Source organism: Equus quagga, unplaced genomic scaffold (assembly GCF_021613505.1).
Source record: "Equus quagga isolate Etosha38 unplaced genomic scaffold, UCLA_HA_Equagga_1.0 154_RagTag, whole genome shotgun sequence".
Classification (NCBI taxonomy): Eukaryota; Metazoa; Chordata; class Mammalia; order Perissodactyla; family Equidae; genus Equus; species Equus quagga.
In genome coordinates this window covers 390,422-414,460 of record NW_025796937.1, presented here as the reverse complement: position 1 = coordinate 414,460, position 24,039 = coordinate 390,422, and the positions used below count along the sequence as shown (strand labels likewise).

General features: G+C 51.1%; 1 protein-coding gene across 3 annotated transcripts in view; it reads right to left on the bottom strand.

The window, feature by feature from the left end:
• LOC124233151 (transmembrane protein 266) overlaps nucleotides 1–24,039 on the bottom strand; it is a 129,065-nt gene that overhangs the window by 26,784 nt on the left and 78,242 nt on the right. For 2 of the 3 annotated variants that reach the window (XM_046650292.1, XM_046650293.1), the window contains exons 4-8: nucleotides 21,748–21,902; nucleotides 18,664–18,737; nucleotides 7,609–7,665; nucleotides 6,351–6,489; nucleotides 2,298–2,413 (exon numbers count right to left, since the gene is read on the bottom strand). In XM_046650292.1, coding sequence (XP_046506248.1) covers nucleotides 2,298–2,413; nucleotides 6,351–6,489; nucleotides 7,609–7,665; nucleotides 18,664–18,737; nucleotides 21,748–21,902 — 541 coding nt within the window. The remainder of the gene's footprint in view (nucleotides 1–2,297; nucleotides 2,414–6,350; nucleotides 6,490–7,608; nucleotides 7,666–18,663; nucleotides 18,738–21,747; nucleotides 21,903–24,039) is intronic. The other variant, XM_046650294.1, reaches the window with a different exon arrangement.

Sequence of the window (24,039 nt, the reverse complement as noted above, 5' to 3'; positions counted from 1 at the left end):
AGAGAGGGCTGCTCTGACCAGGCCCGCTCCCACCTCCCTGGTGGCCCCGCTGGGATCCCAGCTCATCTGGCCCTGTTTGCTGCCTTAACCAAGATGATAGGCTTCAGGTGTTTTTTAAATTAAAACCGTTTTTTTCTGTTCATCTCTTTTCCAGATGTCACTAACTCGAGGGAACCTGTCTTTATTTATTGGCTCTTTCCCGTGCAGAATCCAAGAGAGTCTCCCTCCGGCTGAGACCCCCAGGAAGGAGGTCACACGTGGGGGTGATTTGCACCAGGACGGCGGGAATGTGTGTTCCCCAGGGGCTCAGGTCAGGGGTCACGGTGGAAACCATGGGAAATGGGGTTGCCATTAGGGTTTTCTCCTGGCCACGTGGCACATGTGCTGCTGATGTGAGGCCTGCCATAGGGTCACCTTGTTGTGACTTTATGAAGGGCAGATGTGTCACTGGGTCTGTGCCTTTCGCATGGTAAGTGCAGTGGAGCGGAGCGTTCGCCATTCGCTTTCCTACTAGACAGGAGATGGAGAGCTGCCTGACCAAGAACCAGCCGGGTCCTGGATGACACCCAGAACTGTTCTCTCCCCCGTGCCCCTACACCTCCCTCTGCCCAAACCTAAGCCTCTCTCCCCTTAGTGGTTGCCGCAGCCTCTCCACCCAGGATTCCCATCTCCACCCCTGCTCTCTCCCAGCATCCTCCAATGGCAGCCAGAAAGATCCATCAAAAACTCAAATCTGACCAGATCCCCCACCCCGGCTTCTAACACTCCAGGCTGCCTCTTTCCCAGCAGGATGAAGTCCAAACTCCCTGGTCAGCCACACAGGCCCTTCCCAAATCTGTCTCCAAATCCTCCTGCTTCCTCCCTCTGCTCACAGCGGGAATGGCCTTGAGCTCCCCCAGAACAACACCCCCTCTCATGCCTCACCTTCCCCTCTGCCTGGCACCCTTCTCCAAGGGGCCCTCCTCAATGTCAGTACCTCTTGGAACCCGTCCACCCCCTGCTCCTCTCAGACATGCAGAGCCCCAGCACACATCCCTGCTGAAGCATGCATTGCACCAGACCGCCGCTGTCTACTTATGGTCCTGGCAAACTCCCTGAGTCACCCAAAGCCTCTTGAAGGCAGGGGCCTAATCCCATCCATGATGGTATCCTCAGTGCCCAGCACAGGCTAGGCTCAGAGCAGGCACTTGATGGTGCTGGCTGAACAGATGTGTGGGTAGAAATGAGGCTGATGCCAACTGCTCAGGGGCTAGAACATTTGTTTTCCCAGTTTAGGACCCCCAGAGACTGCCCTACTCCAAAGATCCCTTGGACAAGGTGCTCCTGAGGGCTGTGTACCCTGATGTCCCCTCTTGTCACTCTTAAGCATTTTGTGCTGAAATGAAAGGCCATGATGTTCCTGAAGTAGATGGTGCCCTGACAGACATTCCAAGGGGATGATTTTAAAGACACTGTGCGCGTGTTCCTATGGGGACATTTCCAGGGATCAGTTTGTGGTGACATTTCACAGACTTCACATCCACTCTAGTTCCTCCTCCAGCTATGAGAGGTTGAGGTTGAGGAGCCAGGAGACCCACAATGTATGGGGCGCTGGGCTGGGGCAAACATGAGTTGGACAAGGCCTGCCCTTGGGGAGCATCCAGTTCAATGGGAGAAGCAGCCCCAAGAGCAAATAAGCACGTCCTGAGGCAGTGAGTGTCCAGTGCCCTGTAGAGGCCAACAGTGAGGGCTGCGGGAGTCAGGAGGGACGTCCATTCTCACACACACTCCCACCACCTTGCTATCTGGTCCACTGTGTGGCATCCTCCCCTTGCACATCCGGTACCAGAACATTCCCTGCACTCAAGACTGTTTCTACAGAGTTTTGCAGCCTTGCTGCAGGACTCTGCTCTCCTCCCACCTCCTGAGCACCCCAGTCCCCTTCCCGTGAATTCCTATAGAAGGGGCTATCTGTCCCACTCACGTGGGAGCAGCCCCCTCATCTTACAGATGAAAGAACTGAGGGCAAAGAAGCAGCACCACTTCACTGAAGTCCTGAGGGAGGGGGCAGGGGCTGGGCCTTGAGCGCAGGCCTCTGGATTCCCAGACAGGCCCTCACCTGCCCCGGCTGCCCCTCCCCGTTGGCTCTGCCTCACAGATGTGTTTCCCCTTCTCTGGGCCTCAGGTTCCCCATGTGTCCATCAAGGGGCTGGAGGAGCTTCCTGACCTTGGGGGGCCCTGTGGCTCTGGGATCCTGTGACTTTAGGCACCACCTGTGTCCTCGGCCCTGGACAGAACTGAAAGAGGCAGTGCCTTACCCCTTGCTCCTGACAGATCTGCGTCAGTCTCTCCAGCTGCTCATCTTGGATGACCTTGGCCTTCTCGTACTGCTGGATGACCATCTCCATCTCCACCTTCACAGGCAGGACGTAAGCTGGAAGACAGAGACAGATCTGTGAAGAACTTGGCAGTGGCAGGGCTAGGGCTGGGGAGGGGCTGGTCCCAGCCTTTAGCCAGCAGCAGGTTCAGGCAGTTCCCAGAGGATCTGGGGTCAGGGGGCACTGAGGATATCCAGGTACACAACAGCACCCAGAAAGTATAAGAGGGCCAGAACCCTAACACATGGAGGCGAGATATCTGTTAGCCTCCTTTTCCATAGAGATAGACTCTTAATTTTGGCTGTGTACACACCTGCCAGAGATAAGGACTATATTTTCCAGTCTCCTTCAGAGCTATGGGCAGCCATGAGACCACATTCTGGACAAGATGCAAGTGGAGCTCTCATGCAGCAGCTTCCAGAAGCTTTTTTTAAAAGGCAGTTGGGGAAGTGGAAATATTGGAACCCTCATACATTGCTGGTGGGAATGTAAAATGGGGCAATCTCTCTGGAAAACAGTTTGGCAGTTCCTTAAATGGTTAAACAAAGAGTGACCACATGACCCAGCAATTCCATTCCTAGGTACCTAAGAGAAATGAAGAGACATGTCCATGCAAAAACCTGTACATGAGTGTTCACAGCAGTCAAAAGTGGAAAGAACCTAAATGTCCATCAACCGATGAATGGATAAATAAAATGTGGCATATCCACAAATGGAATGCTATTCAACAATAAAAAGGAATAAAGGAATAAAATAAAAAGAAAAAAGGATACATGCTACAACATGGATCAACCTTGAAAGCATTACGCTAAGAGAAAAAAGCCAGACACAACAAATCACATATCATATGATTCCATTTATATGAAATGTCCAGAAGAGGAAAATCTACAGAGACAGGAAGTAAATTAATGGTTGCCTAGGGCTGAGGAGGGAATGGAGAGTGACTGCTAATGGGTATGCGGTTTCTTTTTGGAGTGATGAAAAACCTCTAAACTTAGATTTTGGTGATGTTTGCACAACCCAATGAATATACTACAAACTATTGAATTGTGCACTTTAAATGGGTGAGTTTTATGGTGTGTGAATTATATCTCAATGAAGATGTTTAAAAAGAAAAGGCAGCTGGGACTTTCTTTTTGCCTCCTTATCTTTTTCCTCCCTTCCTTCTTCCTACTGGCTGAAATGAGGATGTGATGGCTGGCACTGAAGCAGCCATCTTGAACCATGGAGAAGCTTTGGAAAGTAGGCAATGTGCAGCAGAGCAACAAAATAGGAGGAGCCTGGGATTGTGACTGCAGAAAGCACTATATCAACCCTGGCCTGCCTACCTACAGACTTTCATGTGAGAGAAATAAACTCCTGTTTTGTCTAAGTCACTGTTATTCTGGGTCTCTGTTACTCACAGATGATCCCACTTATAAGTGACACATACACTGAGACCCAGAGGAGAAAGCCTGGACTCTGGGTTGGAGGGTCCCATGATCTCCCAGCCAGTGGCAGCCCCAGAGACCTCTCCCTTGGGCAGTTCTCCGGGTTCTTGGAAGTTACGATATCAACTCCTGACCTGACCTTGGCCTCTGCCCTTCACACTCTTCTTACACCTCTCAGAACTCAGCCCTCTGGATTCTTCAGAAACCTTAGTCATATGCCTCTCTTGCCACTGTATTCTAGAACTCTCCATATCTCTACTCTCCAAGTCCCCTTTCCACCCACAGCCTCCCAACCTCCAGATGTTCTCTGGCTATTGCAGGGATCATGAAGAGAAGAGAAATTAGGATTTTTCTGTTTGTTTCCAAATTTGAGTGTGGCCCACATGTCCATAAGACCTGTCTCCAGGCCTCAGAGGCTGCCCTAAGCAGCTGTGCCTCCTTGGATCTCTGTTGAAGCCAGTTCACACCCAGGGCGAGAGTAGCAAATTAACACCCATCTGTTCACGCAGCACATCCTCTCATGAGATTCCCAGGGGCATGGCAATGCCTGATGTGTCAGGAAAAAGGGGGAACAGCTGGGAAGAGCGCTCACAACAGGAGCTGTCAAGATGCATCAGTGTGAGAGTGTCCAGCTGTCCACAGCTGGCAGAGAAGAGCCAGAAGGCAGTGTTCCTGCCCTGAAGGGAGCAGATATTCTCATGGACAAGAACAGGGTCCTGAGCAGATGGGGAAGGATGGACTAGCTAAGAGAGCACTGGTGGGTGTCAAGGGTCCTGGGCTCCACTTCTGGCTCAGAGCCTGCTTTGCTATGTGACCTTCATTCCTCTTGGCCTCAGTTTCCCCATCTGTCAAATGAGAGGAATGGACTAGATGACCTCCCAAAGCCTTCCCAGCTTTGGCCTTCCAAGGTTGGACTTGATCACATTCCAGTTTGAAGATTCTGAGTTGGGGGCTCCTTGACGAGATGTTAAACCCCACCGTGTTCACAGAGTGGGATTTGGGGGTGGGTGCCCAGCCCAGGGGATGAGAGACCCTAGAGGCCGTCCTTCCTGCCTTGTACCCACTGGGCGCATACTGTTGGGGTATTCTCATAGCCACAATTTCTGTCATTTGCAACCAAAATTCAGGGCTGGAGTGACCCTAGAGTCTATATGCTAGATGGTATATACTGTATAGTATACACTATATACTTATATATAAGACTATACAGTCTGTAGTCTTAATAGTCTATTCCAGTAGTTTTAAACTGCTCCAGAGGCCCACAAGGTCCTTAGAGACACTTTGGGGGAGAAGGGGGAGGGCAAGAAGGAGGGCTCTGGGCCCCCTCCACTCCAAGTCAACCAAAAAAGCCCCACTTTCAATCTGTTTTTAACACTGGTATCTGTATAAAATTTTGTAGAAGAAAGGGCTTTGCTGCTATTAAAAAAAAAAAAAAAAAAGCTTGGGAATCATCATCTGTATAACCTCCTTGTCATGCCTTGCCCCTCTATGTGGCCGTCTGGCCTCTGGGTGCCCACACTCCAGCAGAAGCCCACCTCCTGGAGAGGCAGACCAGGCCACATGCAGGTGGCTCTGTGCCTAATCCAGCTGAGGTGAGGTGGGCCTCCTTGTCAGGTCCTCAGGGGTCCAAGGACCACCCTCTGGAGCCCAATGAGTCAGTTCCTCCCTCTTTGCCAAGATGACTTCAATGCCCTCACCATGCCCTTGACCTCTAGGCCACTCCACCCCAGTTCCCCACACTGCTCTTCGGGGATGACGTTTCTAGTCTCCTCTCCACCCAGGCCTCCTTCCTCTGGGGGATGCACTCTGGTCTGTTACCACCTTCTGGAAATACATGAGCTATCCAGATCAGGGCACAGCTCTCTAGATGAAGTGGCTCAGCAGGGAGAGTGGCTTCTGCCTCTGATGGCAACAAAGGCCATGATAAAGCAGAGCAGATCAGACGCTTTCTGGGAATGGAGACCCAGATGGGAGCGTGTCGCACTAAAGCTGGAGCACAAGCCAAAAACCAGCCCAGGTCAGCAGCTCCCACAAAAACATTCTCTGGTTGTTTGTAGGTCAACAGGCTTGGGGGGCACCCAGCTTGTCCTTGGTGGACACAGAGGTGAGATGGACCTTGCAGGGAGCAACACCTTAACCAGTAATCTGGACGAAGCCAGGGGTGAGTCTGCAAACACTGGGAAGCCAGCAGCAGGTGTGCATCAAAACACCCAGGATGTGAAAAGCTGGTCTTCTGACAACATGCAGGCCCTGCTATAAGCTCTCAGGTGAAGGGCTGGTGATCCAGGCATATAATAAATAGTTATATGAGGGACCTCTAAACTCAAGAGTTTGCAAGTGATGTCTGGGCAGCATGTGAGTGGTTCCTGAATATATGACATCAAATGAGCAGCGATGGGCTGGGTTCTCTCTGTGCTAGTAGTCTCCAGCCTCCAAGCCCTGAGGCTGGCTGGCCTATCCCTTGCATCATTTGGTTTCTCTCCACTCTCAGTTGATAGCCCCAGTTTCTGGAGCAGCCACCTGCCACCCTTCCAGCCCTGCTGACCCCTTTCAGACCACTCACCATCAATCACCCTCTTTACCCGCCAGATTCGGAGCATGATGATGAGGCTGATGGCGTCCCAGGGGCTCCTGGGCCCATTGGCCACGGTGGATGCCACCATCGGGGCCAAGGACAGGATGATCACAGCCCCATCGAATACCTGTGAGAGGAGGCAGACTTCAGTGCCCTGGGCCACCTTCTTCAATGTCCAGGAACCAGGTCAGGCAAAGCAGCTGGTGCTGGACAACTTCTCCAGGAGGACTGTCCCCATATCAGAATGTGACCCCCATCACTGGCTGCCCCTCCTGACCCTCCTCAGTCTTTAGGGGTCTCCCCGCTCCTAAATGTGCTCCTGAACACTCTCTTTCCTCCAAGTGACCTCAGCCCATCTCCAGCTTTTGTTCAGATGGCCTTTGGGTGTTCCAAGCGTCTGTTTCCAGTATCTTGTCCTTTTTGGGATGGGGCCTGAATCCTGTGTCCTAGGGTTCCTGCTCCAGCCTCACTGAATCCCTCACTGGCATCTGGGGCTGAAGGCAGGCCCTTTCCCCTTGGGTAGCCCCAAGCCCACATCTCATCTCCATCTGGTGCCGGTGCTAAGTCCCTAACCGCACAGGGAGGCAGGGCTAAGAGAGGAGGGGGCCCAGCCTAGGTGATTCACCCCTGGGCCCTGACCTTCCATCTGTCTGTTCCAGCCTGACCTTGGTCTGAGACTTCTATGGGCCAGGCCTCTATGTCTGCTCCTGGCATTAGGCCAAAAAAGGCTAACAAGTGGATGGGGGGGTAAGGAAGGAGTGGGCAGCAGACGCTGACCACCTTGCCTTGTCCCATGTGCACAAAACTCCCAGCGACAGCCAGGCCTCCCCGACACCTCATCTCCACCCCTTTTACAGGAGGCAGAGCAGTGGGTTTGCTCAGCAGAAACCCAGGCTGAGAAGCACTTTTACAATTTCCTTCTCAGCTCTCTGACCATGGGGCCATTTTAGGGTAGATTTATTTGTTTTAAAACACATCTCAAAAGCTTTCCAAAATGATTCAAGAATAACTTTTTAAATTTTGCAGAACTTGAAGGAGATTTCTTTAGATCGTCCTTTCACTGGAAACTTTCTCAGTTGGCCCCTCCCCACCCACCCAACAGGCACAGCCGAAGAGACTTCTGCGTCCAGTATGGGAAGGAGACAGCCTTTTTTGATGGTTGCCACCCTGGAATGGATGGGACAGCGACACTTTCCAGCTTCCAAGATGGCTGGCTTGGGCTTTGGGGGTGGACGTTGATCTTTACCTCTATTTTGTTTTCGATGTAATCCCAGATCCCAAGCACCACAATCCTTAGAACAGTCTGAGGAGAGGAAGTGAGAGAAGAGGTTATGGTTATTGCTCTCCAGCCCCTGCCCTCTCCCTCACCAAGAGAATATTCCAGAGCTCAGAATCCAGGGCTCTGCTTCCATGTTCAATAATGGGAAAATGACTTCACCACGCCCTAAGTGTTTCTCAGCCCACGTGCCCTCTCCACTCCCATTTTGAGTGCCCTAGCTCGTGTCTGAGTCATCATCTGTGCCAGCCCCTCACTTAACACCCTTCAGTGCTCCCAGTACATACAGAATATATTCCAAATCCCTTGGAATGATACTCAAGACCCTGCTTTCCTCTTCAGTCATCTCCTGTACTCCTGTCACGCCACAAACCACTTGCAAATCTACAAACATCCAAGCTTTCTCCTATTGCCTTGTCTTTGCGTGTGGCAGACTGCCTGTTGACTCCTCTCCCCCCAGTCTCTCTTGTCTACTTCTTGTATGATACTTGGAGCTTCAGCATGACCACTCTGCTAAAGACCACATTTCCCAGCCTTCCTTGCATCCAGGAGTGGCCATGTGACAAAGTGCTGGTCAATGGTTTGTGAGCAGAAACTGTGTATGCAACTTCCTGGTTACACCCTTCAGGGGATTAGGCTCTTCTTCTTTCCCTCTTCCCAAAGAGTAGAATGTGGGTGCGTAGGTATAGTGATGAGGAATCTCAAACTGGGGAGGGCTGGGCAACAAGATGGACACCAGGCCCAAGCTACCACCCCAGTCTTAACTGCTTACCCCACCTATCCTTCCATGAGAGAGAAATGAACCCTGCCTTGTTTAAGCCCCTGTTTTTGGTTTTCTTGTGACAGCAGCTTGGCCTGTGTGCTAACCAGCAGGGCCCTTGCCCTTTTCTCTACCTGGCAAAGGCCTTCCTGTCCTGCCAGCCTCAGCTCACATGTCACCTCCATGAAGCTCTTCCACGCTCCCCAGGTTCAGTGCTTCTTCCTTTGGTGTTCCTCTAGTCCTTGGAACATCACCTTCCCACAGCACTTCATTGTACCTTGTGGTGATGACCTGCCTGATGCCCCAATTAAGGCTCAAAAGACACTGTCTAATTTCTCTCCTTTACCCCTAATCCCTGGCATAGAGTAGACACTAGTGATTACACACTGTGAACGCATGAATGACTAAAACCCTCAGTATGAACCCCTTAAAACCCTCAGTAATCACTCCAATGCTGCTCCCTTCAGGAATGGTTTCCTCACCAAGTGTACAGTCATGTGTCACTTAATTCTGGGGATACCTTCTGAGAAATGCCTGATTAGGTGATTTCGTTGTTATGTGAACATCATAGAATGTACTTACACAAACCTAGATGGTATAGCCTACTAGAAACCTAGGCTATACAGTACTAGTCTCATGAGACCACTGTCATATATGCGGTCCATCATTGACCAAAGCGTCCTAATGGGTGCATGACTGTACATCTTTCTCCAAAGAGGATACCTAAAAGCTGGTCTCGTATTATCCTGGCACATTTGTCTGTAGGTCCTTCCTTGAACCAAGATGACTAATTCACAGTAATTCACACCAGATGGTGTCCCTTCTCCCACATGCCTGTAGTTCAGGCTAGCCATCTGAACTTAGTGAAACTGCAGAAAGTCCATGGATCTCCACTCACACTTGTTATGTTACAAGAAGACTTGGCTGATAAAATTCACCTCCTCCTTTTATAAAAGAGTACCCTGATTTCCTTGAGAGGCTGAGAAGGTGGAATGCTGACGGCAGCCACTTACGTCACCATCTTTGAGAACAGAGACGGACATGCTCTGGGCTGGGAGACTGATGCTTAACTGCAAGATAGCACTGAAGAGGTGGAGAGACATCTGGGTTGGGGTCCAAGATATCTTAAGGTCACAGCTCGTAATGGGCTGGGTGTGTGGCCTTGAGCAATTCAGATCTCTCTAGGCCTCAGTTTCCTCTTCTGCTTGAGAGATGGGTTAGATGATATGAATCTTCCAATTCTCTATGAGACTAACAGCTGCCATCTAGTACATAAAAGACTGGGCCAGTCCTCCTCACATGTGATTCTCGCTGTACAGAGAGGGAAGCTAAAGCTCAGAGAGGTTAAGGAAGCTGCCCAAGGTCACTCAGACATTAGGTGGTGAAGATGACATGTGGACCCAGAGGTTTTTGACTCTGCATAAGAGTACTCAAGCTGTGTAAGAACACACATAGTGTCCTGGTTTCTTTTGTTGCTGTTCACTCCCTCTAATTGTGCTGAACTTGAAACTTGGTGTTTGTCTCCTCTGAAATGTTACACTAGCGACCTCCACCCCAAAATCCCAGTTCTGGGGCTCCCAGAGCAGAAATCCCAGGCTAGGACAGAGGGGAACAGGACCTAATCCAAATAAGATCTCTCCTGCTGCTGCTTCTCCTCCTCCTCCTTCTATTAAAAGTGTGGTAAAATACACATAACATGAAATTTACCATTTTAACCATTTTAAAAAGTGTACTGTGGCATTAAGTATGTTCATATTGTCATGCAACCATCACCATCATCCGTCTCCAGAACTTTTTCATCATCCTAAACTGAGGCTCTACACCCATTAAACACTAACGCTCCATTCCCCCTCCTGCCAGCCCCTGGAAACCATGCTTCTGCTTTCTGTCTCTAGGAGTTTGACTACTCTAGGAACCTCATATAAAAGGAATCATCCTGCTTCTTTATAAACAAGGCGGCGCTTAGCTGACAAGGAGTACAGGGTGGGGGGATGAGGAAGGAAGCTGGCCAGGCAGGAGACTCAGCTAGAAACCCCTGAGAGGGGAGGAACAGGCAACAGACAGCACACACAGAGCCTCTGTGATCTACGAAGGGATGGAGGTTTAACGGGTTTATGGGCCAAAGCTGTGCCATGGAAGCAAGTGGAGCAGCAGGAGCACTGGCCACCTGCCTCTCCTCTTTGCTGGCCATCCACATGGGACCCATCCTCTGAGGCTTGTCTCACACCCGCCTCCTCTGGGGAGCCTTTACCTCCCATCCCAGCTCAGCCCAGCCCATGGAAACAGAAGAGCCAAAAGCAGCTATGGAGAGGGCTCGGGAAACACCTCCTGGTCCAGCCACCTGCTGTAGATGGGAAATGGTGGCCTGGAAATGGCTGCTCCAAGTCAGGGTGAGAACTCAGCTCTGAAACACCCCACCTGGTGACTTTTCCTCTGCAGCGTCCTTTGCTGAGATCCCCTGTCTATGGAGGCAGGGACCTGGCCACACTGCCCTGCCACCTCATGGTACCCAGCACAGGTCTTACACCTCTGAAAACACAGGCTGACCAAGCCACTGAGGGCTTGTGTTTCTCAACATGCAGGCAAGGACCCCTTGCTTCAGCAACATCTAGGGGTTTTGTTTAAAATGCAAATTCCTGGGCTCTCATGGAGATGCAGGACATCAGAATCTCTGGGTGCAGGGCCCAGGAATATGCCTTTTTAACAAACTCCCCTGGGGTACCCAACAGAACAGTAGGGATGTGTAAGGTGACAACGCCCTGGGGTGAAATAGGGAGGTTGCAAGCCCACATACGGCAAGGAGAAAGAGCATTAGATCAGGAGTCAAAAGTCAGGTCCCCTTTCTGGCTCTGACTATCCCTTACTAACCATGTGACATTGGCTGAATCCCTCAGCCGACCTGGAAGAAAATGGAACTAGTGCCCCTCACGCTGCCCACCCCATCGGGCTGCTACAAAGCTCCCCTGGGAAAGAGCTTTGATAATAGAAGTGCAGGAGGGCAACAACGACGGGTATTTTATCACCCACCCCACCCCCAGGGCCCTTGGCGTTGCAATCCTGCCCCCAAGAGTTCAAAGCACTTTGAGGGAGGATCTGAGGGAACTGGACTCCGTAGTTCTAGCTACCTCTTTCCTACCTGGGATATGAGTTTTCAGCCTCCTTCATTCCAACCTTGCCTTCTGGAGAAGAGGATGCTCTGATATGAGAGAGAGGCCAGAGTTGTGGCAAAACATTGAGGATGGCACCATTTATTGAATATTTACTATAAGCCTAGCTCTTACGCCATTTTACAGATGCAGAAACTGAGGCTCAGAGAGAGGCAGGTTAATCTTCTGGTCCCCAGGTCCCTCTTCTTTCCCACCCCAGGTGCTCTCATCTTTTCCCTCAGCCAGCCCTGCTCTCAGGAAGGACTCCCTTCATCTCTCCAGGGAAGGGGTAAAGGCTTCAGGCAAGAGGGGAGGGTGGGAAATCCTGACCGTTGCATCTGCTCCAGGCCCTGCCTCAGTCAGGTGGCAGCAAGGGCCTTCTGCCCATCCCACTGCCTGAGCCCCTCCTCTTAGGGTCATCAGCCTCTTTCCCTGGGATGCAGCCTGATGAGGCTCGTAGGGTTTGGCAACCTTGAGGGATGCAGGCAGAAGCACCTGCTAGTCTAGAAGATGCCTTTGTGCAAATTTTTAAAAGGCACCCCCTCTTCGGGCAGAAAGAGGCCCCCATGCTGACCACTTGGTGAGTAGAGTTGGAGCTGGCACCCTTGTTCCCTGCCCAAAGCTGGGCCCACCAGCTCAGGAGAAGGGAGCAGCACACCTCTAGCCCTGAGCCCATGCCCCCAAAATGCTGCAGCCCATCGGCATGGGGAGTGGGGTGGTGCAAGGCTCATGGGAGCAGGCTGGCCTAAAGAAAACCCACAGTGGGTACCAGGGGCTGGGGGCTGATCCCTGGCGCTTCCTTAAGAAGCAGATTTGCTCTTCTGCAAGTTTTCACTGCCAACATGGCTGCTAGGCACCCCCTCCTCCCCCCCCCGCCAAAGCAGCAGGAGGAAGACAGAGAGTCCAGGATATAGCTACAAGGAAAAAGTAAGAAACGTGAGAACCTTTTGCAGGGGCTGAAAGCAGTCTTGAACTGGCGTGTAAAAGAAAGGTTGGCAGGGCGACAAGAGCTGGTTGAAGGGTGACTGCAGGGCGCCCCCTAAGGTTAGGCATTGATAAAACTGGAGCAAAGTGACCAGCCTCCCCATCACTCCTCCAGGCTCACACCCTCCAAATCTGTGGGGATGGGGCACTGTGACTCAGGGGGACTGCTTCCTCCCTGGCAGCCTCTTCCCTAGGGATCTAATGGTGAATCCCCCGGCCAGACGCAGTAGCCAATACCTCCAGGGACCTGGGCTCACAGACAGATTGGCTGCACTGTCTCTCCCTGGTACCGGGTTCATTTTGGCAGGAGGTTCCCAGCTACCTTAAAAGAATGGGTTCAAGGCCTGCAGGGTGGAGCATGCTCACTGTGCACACAGTCCCATGCTAGGCCTTGAGGAGGAGCCTGAAATACACAAGATGCACAGGGCTTCCTTCCAGAACCGCCTCTCAGCGTATGAACATTCTCAACTTCTTCCATTCTAAAAAATCCCTCACTGACCCTATATCTCCCTTAAGCCACTGCCTTCTCTCTCTCTTCTCCCAGGCAAAGGTTTTGAAGAGAAGTCTCCACTTAACCCACTACAATCTGACATGGGCCCCACCACTCCAGTCAAACTGCTCACAACTTGGTTACCCATGACCCCCTCCTTGCCAAATCTGATGGATAACATCCTGTGATTTATCTAACTTAGGTCAGCAGGATGTGGTGTACTGACCACTTCCTTGCTCTTAAATGGCTCCTTTAAGGCGACAGCATGGGGTGGAGGGTGGCAGGACCGAACCTTCTAAAATCCAGTCTGATCCATTAATGCTGCTCTAGGACCTTACTCATTTCTTCCTCTTGCAATGTTTCCAAAGCGTTTTCATAATCCCATCAGGCCTGTCCTGGGAGGTGGTGGGGCAGCCATTGTTCACATTACAGATGGGACAAGTGAGGTCAGAAGTGACATGATGTGCAAGGGCTTTCACAGCTAGCAGTGAGGCAGGTCTGAAACCCTGATTACCCTCCAGCTTTCTGAAATCTGGAGAGGGGAACAGAGAGTAAAATCTCTCCCCTAAGCGCGAGCAGTGGCTCTACCTTAGGTGGAGTCAAGAAGGCAGCCCCTAGGACAGGTCCAATTCCCTCACTTTAAAGGTCAGGAAGCTGAGGCACAGAGATGGGCAGCGACTTGCTCAAAGCCACAGAGCAACTCAGTGGCCAAACTGGCTCCCTTTTGTCAAGTTCTTATCAGACACTGAGGGGATGCAAATGCATCCTCATCTCTTGGAGCATAAAGCACGGCACCCATTCTCTTGCCTTTCGTCTGATGACTGAGCTTCACCAGGGGCCCCGTGGGAGGAGGCAGCAAGCAGGAGAAGGACCTCCTCATGGATCCAGAATCTGGGGTGGCTGCTGATGTGGAAAGATAAGGTTCTGGCCTAGTTTGGTTTGACTGTGGCCTTCATTTGGCACATGGCCCAGGTAACCCAGCAGGCCAGGTTCCGTTGAGACCCAGTGCAGCCTATGGCAACTCTGAGAGGCTGTGCTGGGGAGAAGGAGGTGACCCTCATAGCTGATGTTAAGAGAAGCCTTGATCAACTCAGGAGTGGATAAACAAAAATGTGGTCTATCCATACACTGGAATGTTATCCAGAAATAAAAGGAAGGAAGCACTGATCCATGCTACAACGTGGATGAACTTGAAAACACCCTGGTGGATGAAAGAGCCAGACACAAAAGGTCACGAATCCTATGATTCCATTTATATGAAATATCCAGAATAGTTAAGTTCACAGAAACAGAAAGCAGATTAGTGGTTGGCAGGGGCTGGCGTAGAAGAGGAATGGGGAGTGACTGCTTAATGGGAACAGGGACTCTTCTGGGGGTGATGAAACTACTTTGGAACTAGAAAGAGGTGATGGTTACACAACTTTATGTATGTACTAAATGCCTTGAATGGTATACTTTAAAAGGGTTATGTTACGTAAATTTCACCTCAATAAAATAATAATAAAAAAATAACAATAGGGGCTGGCCCCGTGGCCGAGTGGTTAAGTTCGCGCGCTCCGCTGCAGGCGGCCCAGTGTTTCGTTGGTTCGAATCCTGGGCGCGGACATGGCACTGCTCGTCAGACCACGCTGAGGCAGCGTCCCACATGCCACAACTAGAAGAACCCACAACGAAGAATATACAACTATGTACCAGGGGGCTTTGGGGAGAAAAAGGAAAAAATAAAATCTTTAAAAAAAAAATAAATAAAAATAACAATAGGAGGAAAAGGAGGAAGCAGCAGTAGCTGCTGCCACTGCCTTGACACTCTTATCTAGAAGGCCAGCCATGGGTCAGCTTTCTCCTCTTCTAGGAAAAGAGCTGGGCCTCTCTGCATCCCCCTGACTCCACCCCAATTAGGGGACGGGGCCAACACTCCATGGCCTGCACTAGGGCCCTGCTACATGGTGGCCCAGCCTGGCCAGGCCCCAAGTCCTTGCGCAGTCTCAGGAAAAGAAGCAGCTGGGCTCCCTGGTTCCAAGTGGCTAGCTGGGCCTGGTCTCAGCCAAGGGTGGGGCTGTGCTTTGGAAACACCATTTGCACAGTTCTCCATCTGGATTCCCAAGGCTCTGCCCGTTCTTGGTACTGCAGGGCCATGTGGAAGCATGGTGACCCTGCCTGACCTACAACCACAGGGCCCAGGAAGCCTCGCAGGCACCTGCTTTCACCTCAGGCACCTGCAGGGACCCCACACAGCCTGCCTGACTGAGGGGTGCCCACTCTTACCACTTTGAGAAGCATGTGTCTCACTGCTGAAATAGCTCAGCAGTTTGAACAGATGTCCTTGAAATGAACCCAAACCAGCCTCACACTTCCTTCTTTGGGCCCAGCTCTGTCCTCCGGGCCCCACACAGAACAGAACAACAGTTCTTAGAGCTCTGAGATGGACAAAGGATGGCATGGAGCAACCGCACGTCCACCAGAGGACTGCGTCTGGTCCTGCCTGTCATTCCTGCAGGCCCTGGGCATGTTTCCGCTCCTCTCCAGGCCTCAGTTTCCCAGCTCATAAAATATCCCACCCACATTCGAGGGCTGTCCTAAAGTTCAGTTGGGACAAAGGTAGAATGTTGCTGAGGACAAGTCAAAAGGCTCCACCACATCAGGAGTCCTTTGGGTCGAACCTTCTTGGAATTTGCCTGTGAAATAACACCCACTTGTTAAGTCCAAGCAGGCATGTAGTGGCCCCACCCTCTGATATTTCCCAGAGAAAGGAGGGGCCAGCCCTCAAGGAGTGATGTTTGTTTCTTCCTAGCTGAGGAGGGCACACCAGTTGTGCTGGGTTTGTGGTCAGAGACATTGCAGAGTTGGACTCTTTCTTTCTCAGTTCCTGGCCTGGGCCCTGGTCCTTCCCCCAGATCCTTGGTCTCCTCCCAGCCTTCTGGCACCAGGGTAATGCAGTGGCGAGAGACCAGATGAGGAGCCAGAGCCCTGGGCCAAGTTTTGGCCATAACTGGCCCTGTAAGCCCAGGCTGCTCTCCTCTTCTGTGTAGTTTTAAAAGGACACTACCGGCATTTTCAGGGGGGCAAATACACAGCCTTGATCCACCACTGAGGGACATTTATCTCCCCTGGCCCTTCCCACTTGAGGTGGCTCAGCTGCTATGAGGAGCACAAATGCTCTCACACATTTCCAGACCCTCTGGAGGAGTTGGTGAAGGGGGATCTCTGTGAGACGGTCTCTCTGAGACCGTTCTAGCCCTGAGGTCCTGACTCTCAGTTCTCTTGGGCACTCCATGAGATACAGAAACCCAGGCTCACTGGCTGGGCTGCCTCGTCATGAGATCACTGTGTACCAGCCCCTCTGTTCACACTGGGCAAGGTGCACTGGGGGAGACAGGTCCCTCCTGTTACTCCCCCTATTACACCTCTGTTACGCCCCCTGCTACCCCTCTGTTACTCTTCCGTTACCCTCTCGGTTACTCCTATTATTCTCCTGTTACTCCTATGTTACTCCTCTGTTATCCCTCGGTTATTCCCCCATTACGAGTCCACGCCACCCTTATCGTCTTCCACAAGGTAAGGTCAGGGGTGCAGTCATTCTCCCCCAGGCCCCCTGCTCCCCCATCTGAGCCTGTGGGAAGCCCCAGCCCCTTCCCTGGCTGGGGGTGTGAGAGCAGGTGGGGGTCTCAGGCTGAGATTCCTCTGCACAGGGGCTTGTCTGTTTCAGGTGGCTTGTCTCTGGCAGTGACAGGAAGGGAATGCCAAATTAACGCTGGGTAATAAATTCTGCAAAGCCAATAAAAGCAAAGCAGAGGGATAGATGGAAGAACCACAGCAACTGATTAAACATTTTTGTTGGCAGTCCCAGACACATGGCACATTTTCCAAGGTTTGCATCAAGGAGACATCTGGCCACAGCCCAGGCGTTTGTGGAAGGGAATCACGGTGAGAAGTGATGAGGGGTCTGGGGAGGGCAGGACCCTCCAAGGGGCAGTAGGCTGAGGAACAGGCACTGTTTTGGGGGCTGAGGCACCTCCAGGGCAATGGTCCTTTGGTTGGGACACTTCCCGGGAGAGGCATGTTGGGATCTACCCACAGTCTGAGCTTCAGGCCCAGGCTTGCAGGCCAACTCTGTGGTCTGCAGGAGCCAAGGCCTGGGAAGAGAATGTTCTGTGCTTGGAATGCCTGCTGCCCAGCCCCACCACACCCCACACCCCTACTCAGGATTCTGGAATCAAGGCCTGAGGCCCAGCCCTCGCCTGTTGAGAAAGGGAGCTAGATCAATTGACTGAGTATCATTAGATGGGGCCAGAGCTGGCCCACAGGAGGACCCTGGGACTCTTGACTCCTTGGGCATCCTGATCACGTCACAAAATATTCTCTACCTCTGTCCCCTTGCCCATGTAGTTTCTCTCCCCAACATCCTTCCTCCCTTCAAGGCCCTGCTGTGCTCTAGGGCCCTGATTCCTCTATGCTTCCAGGGTAGCAGCACACGTGTTGACATGAGCTGTGTGTGTATGTGTGTGCATATGTGTGCTCTGTGCCTTATTTGTTTCTGCCTTTCTTCCCATGCTCACTGACCATGCTGAAAGTCCCACTAGGGATCTGCATGGGCTAATGTGGACCTGTGATGGTGAGTGGGAGCACATGGGTGGAGAGGAACAGTGATCAGCTGACTCGGGCCAGATGTCTGCTCTGTTAGGAAGAAGTGGATTTCCACATAAAACTCTCTACTCCTTCTATGATTCGCTACAGCCCACAAGATAAACTCCAGTCTTCCCAGCTTCCCCAGGAGACCCTGCCTGCAGCAGCCCCAAGTCAATGCCCCTGAAATATAGGCCAGGTTATCACTGTGACAGCCTGGGAACTGCTCAGAAGTGTTACTCACCCCTGTGAAAAGGCAGAGGGATGTGCTGGGATCCTGGTTTCTCTCCCATTTCAGTCCCACAATGGGCTATCAGCTCCCACTAAAATTCAGTGCCTAGGAGCTTCCAGGAGCTTTCTCCCTCTTACTGCACACAGAGAGACATGGACCAAGACTTTATCAGCCAACTCCAGCAGGAGTGAGGGGCGTCCATGCTCCTTGATCCCATCCCCTTTGCTCACATTGAGGGGGCATGGCTCTCAGCCTAGTCAGACCCTGTACCTGCCACAGCACCTGGTAAGTCCACTGCCCAGCCTGTGACTCTGTCCTCTCTGCCCTCTGCATGTCTTAGCCCAAAGGGGCAGGCCACTTGTGTGCCCAAGACCATGGCTACAGCATCCTAACCACTCTCCCCACCTCCAGGCCCCCTGGGCATCAGCCCAGCCTTCTGCCTGTTCCTTACTGGCCACACGAACCACTTGGTTTCCCTCAACTATGTCCTGCTCAGTCTCACCTCCACAAATGTCATCACCCAACCCTCACCTGGACACATGCTCATCCTCTGGGATTCCACTTGGAGGTCACCTGCTGGGGCCAAGCCTTCCTGGTGGAGTTGCCAGCTGCTCCTCCATGCACCATCTCTTAGCACAGAACTCAGTTCCCTGTATTGCGTCTCTCTCCTTGCAGCCTCCGGGGCTGGCAGAGGGCCTCACACTAGTCAGTGTTTAGAGAATTAAGCTTGGTCTCTCCAGAACAAGAGTTGCCTTAAAGAGAAGGTCATAGGGCCCAAGTCTTCACCTACCTCTGAGAAGAACACAGAGAGGATGACCAGACTGATCCAGTGAATTACACCAGCAAACTGGAATGCACTGGAAACTGCAATGAACACAGTGATAGGGGCCAATTTTAGGAGTAAGGAATTAGGTGCATCAGTAGAGGGGCTTCACAGCATGGAGGCAGACCCCTGGGATCCCGGGGCCTGCTCATGTGAACATTTAGATCTGGATGAAATCGGGCCAGAGAACACCAAGGGAAGCTTTAAGTGTCTGCAGTGGAGATGGTGGGAGGTTGGCAGACCAGTGATGTTGCTGTTCTCTCCACTGAGGGGCTGCCTCCGTCTCCCCCACAGGCCACCTCTCTGAATTCCAGCTCAGTCCCATCAGCCTCAGTGGGCTTTGTGCTGTAGCCATCCTCCTGGAAAGGACCCTCTGGGGGCGCTGAGGAAGACATCTGCAGCTTTCAGATCTGGGTAGTAGCTTCAGTCAGGTCTAGATGAGCTTTCAGAAATCTCTACTACAATGCACCCCCAAAGCACCGTGCATGGTTCATGGGACTCAAGGCAAGTGTACTTTGACTTTTTTTTCTGAGAACTCTGAGTGGCAGAGATGGTGGTATTGGTCAAGGTGTTTGGGGAGAAAGCTGGAACAAGAACTGGAAGAGGGAGCCAGGCGTGGGGTGGGGGATGTCAGCCTCCCGAAGTAGCACAGCAGGTGGCTGGAGTCTGCTACACTTCCAAGTTGCTCTGCTGGCCTCCAGACTCCGGAGTGTGAGTGGGGAGAGCCCTCAGCCACTGAAAGCTCCTACCCCACCTTCCACCAGTCAATCCTTGGAGTTAAGTTGCCATCTCTGGAAGGCCCTTTCAACATACAGGAGCCACAACCAGCCTCCGAGCCCTAGCAGGGCATAGTTTATCAGGCGCAAGGCCAAAAGCAGGGTGCTGTGGCCCAGGACAAGTGTCAGGTAGGCTGTAATAGGGAGTGAGTGGAAATGGATGCTCCCAAAGGGCAGGCCTGAAAGAGATACTGGTGGGACATCCTGGGGCAGGGTGGCAGGGCCAAAACAGGGTGCAGGCACACCACTGAGAACACCCTTGTGCTGCTTCCCTACTGGACTCCAGCCAGGCCTGCTTAACATCCAGCTCAGCATGCCCTGTGGGCCAAAGGAAAATGCCCAGAGCCATCAGTGGGGTGGGCTGGCCGGAAAGAGAGGAACCCACAGCCTCCCCTAAAGCTCTGAGATCAGTAACCCAGGGGAGTGGGCAGAAACCATGTCCTGGAACATGTCCAGGGGAGAAGTCTGCAGTACCACATTCCAGGTGGGAGACTTTGGGGTCCCCTGACATGGGCCAATATGACGCTTAGAAGGTGAGCCCTGGAGATGCTGTGTACTCTTTCTGTCCTGGGGCAACATGAATACTAGTGGGAACTGAGAGGCTGAGGCCTGCGTGACACCACAAAGACCTCCAGATGATTCTGAAAACATAAAATCTCTCCCCATTATTTCTCAAATGAATTCCTGTGCCTTTTTTTACGGTTTGCTTTAGAAGAGCAATAAATCTCTGATTGTGCATTTTATGGAATTTAAGATGCCTTTTATGAGCTGCTATTGGATCTCCCACCAAAATCAATCTCCTTGATACTTAATTTTAAGCAGAATTCCAGTGTCGGCTGGATTCTTAGTTCTACTCAATGCCTTGTCACAACCTGAGCAGCCGAGGGCCCAGAGTATAATCCATGACAGGGAAAGAAAGACTCCGTTATGGTCAGAGCTCATAAAAAGCAGACACATGGATGAGTGGGAGAGAAAGTAGACAACATGGTTTAATTGAAGACAGGTTGAGGATAAAACCAGGGCTGATCACTTTATGCTGGAAGATGCTTTGATTGGAACCAAGGGGCCATCAGCTGCACAAAACCCAATGAGGCTTATAGACAAAACCAAGTCTATGCTCCCTGTCATCCTCTCTAGAGAGTAGGGAAAGTGGATAGAAGGAGCTTTGAGGGACTCTGAGTACAGAGGCCCCAGTAAAGAAATTGGGGGCATTTGAGAAAACAAGTCCAAGACAACTGAATGGGTTTGGGAATAGCTGGATCTATAGTCTTAAATTTTGCCAATGGCAGGAACAGAACTCCCTCAGGGGGCCAACAATTTCATCTCTTTTTTATTTGTACTTGAATGATCCACCTTCTGAATCGGGGAACTATGAGGAACCAGGAGCTCTACCAGACACCACTCACTCATCCAAAGCCAAGAGTCAAGACCCTTGGCACCCCTGCTGGTGCAAGAAACAGAGGTCTTCAAGGATGGGGGCAGGAAGCAGGCCCTCCACTCTGACAGCCACATTGCCATGGGACATCCAGAAGGAAAGAAGAGGTAGCAGATGAGCCATTGGCTGCCATGTGCATCAGGTTCCCAGACACAAGAAACAAGGATGAACACCAAGAGGATCTAAAGTGGGGGAGAATTGGCCATGCCATTAAATGGCCTGGTGGCTTGAAGTCCCAGTTCCAATACCTCTTACCTAGGAACAGTGTAACTGCTCCACAACTTAATTCCGTGGTCTATAAAATGGGATGGTATCATCCTTGCCCATTTTACAGGGTTGCTGCTAAGCCCAAATGTATGGAAAAGTGCTTTCAAAACTTTCACATTATATATAAATAACACTGCCAACTTACAGCTGGATGAAAATACAAGGAATCACATTGTCATTGCAGTTGCTGCCATTATTAGTTACTACAAGATGATATGCCTCCACACATGGGAACTCTCCAATCTGGAAAATTCCAAATGGGAACAATAAAAAAAAGTGCATACAGGGGTCCCCAACGGTTTTGATCTCATCAGTTTCCAATCATGGAATGCTGGAGAGGGGGACCGAAGAGGCCACATTGGGTAGAGAGGGGCAAACTGATGATGGGGGTGACAGGGAGAAAAAGCTGCCAGATTTCCTCCCCAGCGGTAATCCCCATGAGCCAAGGGGTCAGGGGTATAGCAGTGGTGTTGGGTTGGGAGCAGGTCACACTGCTGGTTGGGGACCCCTGATGGATGCACACTGAATATTGACATCATAGGTATTTGTATATGTATCTCTCTTGCTACTCACACTGGAGAAGCTTTATATCTATTAGAAGTTCCAGAGTCAGGAGAATCACCACCAATATTACACAGGCTACCAGGAAACTGTTGAGACTTGCACTGAGCAAAAATACCTGCCACACGGCTGCTCTCTTCCCACAGCACGGCTTCAGCCAAGTAGACCTGCGGGGACAAAAGTTGGGGAGGAGGCACTGAGAGGGGTGAGACCTCAGCCATAGCCCTGCTCTCAAACCCACCCGCATCACTCCTCCCGGGCTCCACGTTTCCTGAAGAATCACAACCTTATTCAAGAGGCCACTGAGTAGACTTATGAAGAGCAAAAACATCTCATTAAGAGATGGAGCTCAGTTTAAAGGCTGATCTAGGCAACTCGCAGCATCTCTCTGTGCTTCAGTCTCCTCATCTTTAAAATAGGTATGAAACCCACATCTCATAGGCTAGCAAAGACTGCAGGTCACAAAGGTTAGGTGAGAGTCTGGCTATGTGGAAAGTGCTGCATGAAAAAGAGCTGTTATTATTATGCTTTTGCGTGGTCTCAGAACCCAGCACAGGCTCTGGCATCTAGGCATCTGATCCTCAGTTCGCCTCTAATAAATGCTCAAAGAATTTATAAATGCATTTTCAGTTTTTTCAGCTATACAAGGGAAGATCAGAACTAGATCCCTGTTTCTCAAAGTAGGTGGTATGCAATGCTGGTTCCACAGAATGTTAATGGTTGTTACTTGATAAAAGGTTCCCATGGTTGGGTAAGTTTTGGAAAATTTGGGTCAAACTTATATAGATGCTTTTCTCTGAGGGATATTTCAGTGCCTTTAATATGCTATTATGCATCATCATGCTCCAAAAGAGATTACAATATCAGTTTTTCCAAAACTCGCTGGACCACGGTACCCTTTTATCACATAGCATCTGGTGGGACTACTGTTCCGTGGACCATCTTTTGGGAAACCCTTCACTAAATGATCTTGAATGTTCATAGGTAAAGATGAAGCAACTGGGGACAGAATCTTTTCTAAGTGGGTTTGGAAGTAGAGAGGAGGTGCAGAATCTCAGAGCTAGGGGGTTCTCTTAGGACATTTGACCCACTCCTTCAGAAACACAAGATCCCAGGAAAAAGGGGTGCCTCTGAGGGGGCATAGGGATGCTGAAATCAAACATCACTGCCTTGGTAGTTTAGTTACAAGCTGGAACTGCCTACCTGCCTTGATGAGGAAGAATTAGAAGCCCAGAGACAGCACTAGTTGGGGAGTCCTGACTTCTGGCTCAGCCTTTGGCCTCCCAGGACCATGTCAAAGCCACTCTGGGCCTCAGCTTCCCCATTTATAAAACTCCTTAACCTCTAGGGTTATTGGAAGTTAAATGAGAAAATGTATCTGATTTATAAAGCACCATGTAGCTGAAATGGATTGATGATGATGATGGTGATAAATTATTAGATGGCCCAGTTGGCCGCCACCCCCCATCCTTCCCATCTAGAGGGAGCAATCTGCTGAAACCCACGGCTAGGGGGCCAGTGCCCACCCCCGAAGATCCCAAGGGTGTTGCTGGGAGGGCCAGCTCTGCTTCAAGGTGCTCCCTTCTCCAAGAAGGAATAATGTGAATGTTTCAAGGAGGAGCTTTCTTCCTCATGATCCATCTAGAGAAAGCTTGAAGGAAGGTGGGACAAAGCTCATGGCTCTTCAAGAAGACTGGCAGGAAATTTAGCTTATTCAAGTCTTTCTGGATATTTTCTAAAACCTATGGGAATGATAGGCACTGTCCTTGGCTCTGGGGAATGCAAAGACTGGGGGTTCAGTCCCAGTCTCGGGAAGCTGGTCCTAGAAAGATGGGTAAGAGATTTCCACAGGTGATGGAGGGAGAGAAGGAGGGCACATTGGATGGGGGATGTGTGATTTAAGTGAGCCCCACAGGGCGCCAGAGTGTGGTGTAGGGACAAATAGACCAGCCAGGTCAGAAGAGAAGGTTCTCATTAAGGAAGAAGCAGAAGACAGGGGGACACAGGTGAGTGGAGTCTCAACTATGAAGGTCACTGATGATACCTTCATCATCCATTGTAGAGGGGTCTCGAAGGCCACTGCAGAAGCACTTCTCTCCCCTTTCTCACAGGCTCAAGTGGGCCAACCCAAAAGCGAGAGGCTACAGGGTAAGCCCCAAACTTGACACCACATGGAGCTCAGTGGGGCTGCCAGATAAAATATGGGACATCCAGTTAAATCTCAGATAAACAGTGAACAATTTCCTAGTATAAGTATATCCTAAACATTGCATAGGACATACTTATACTAAAAAATTATCCATT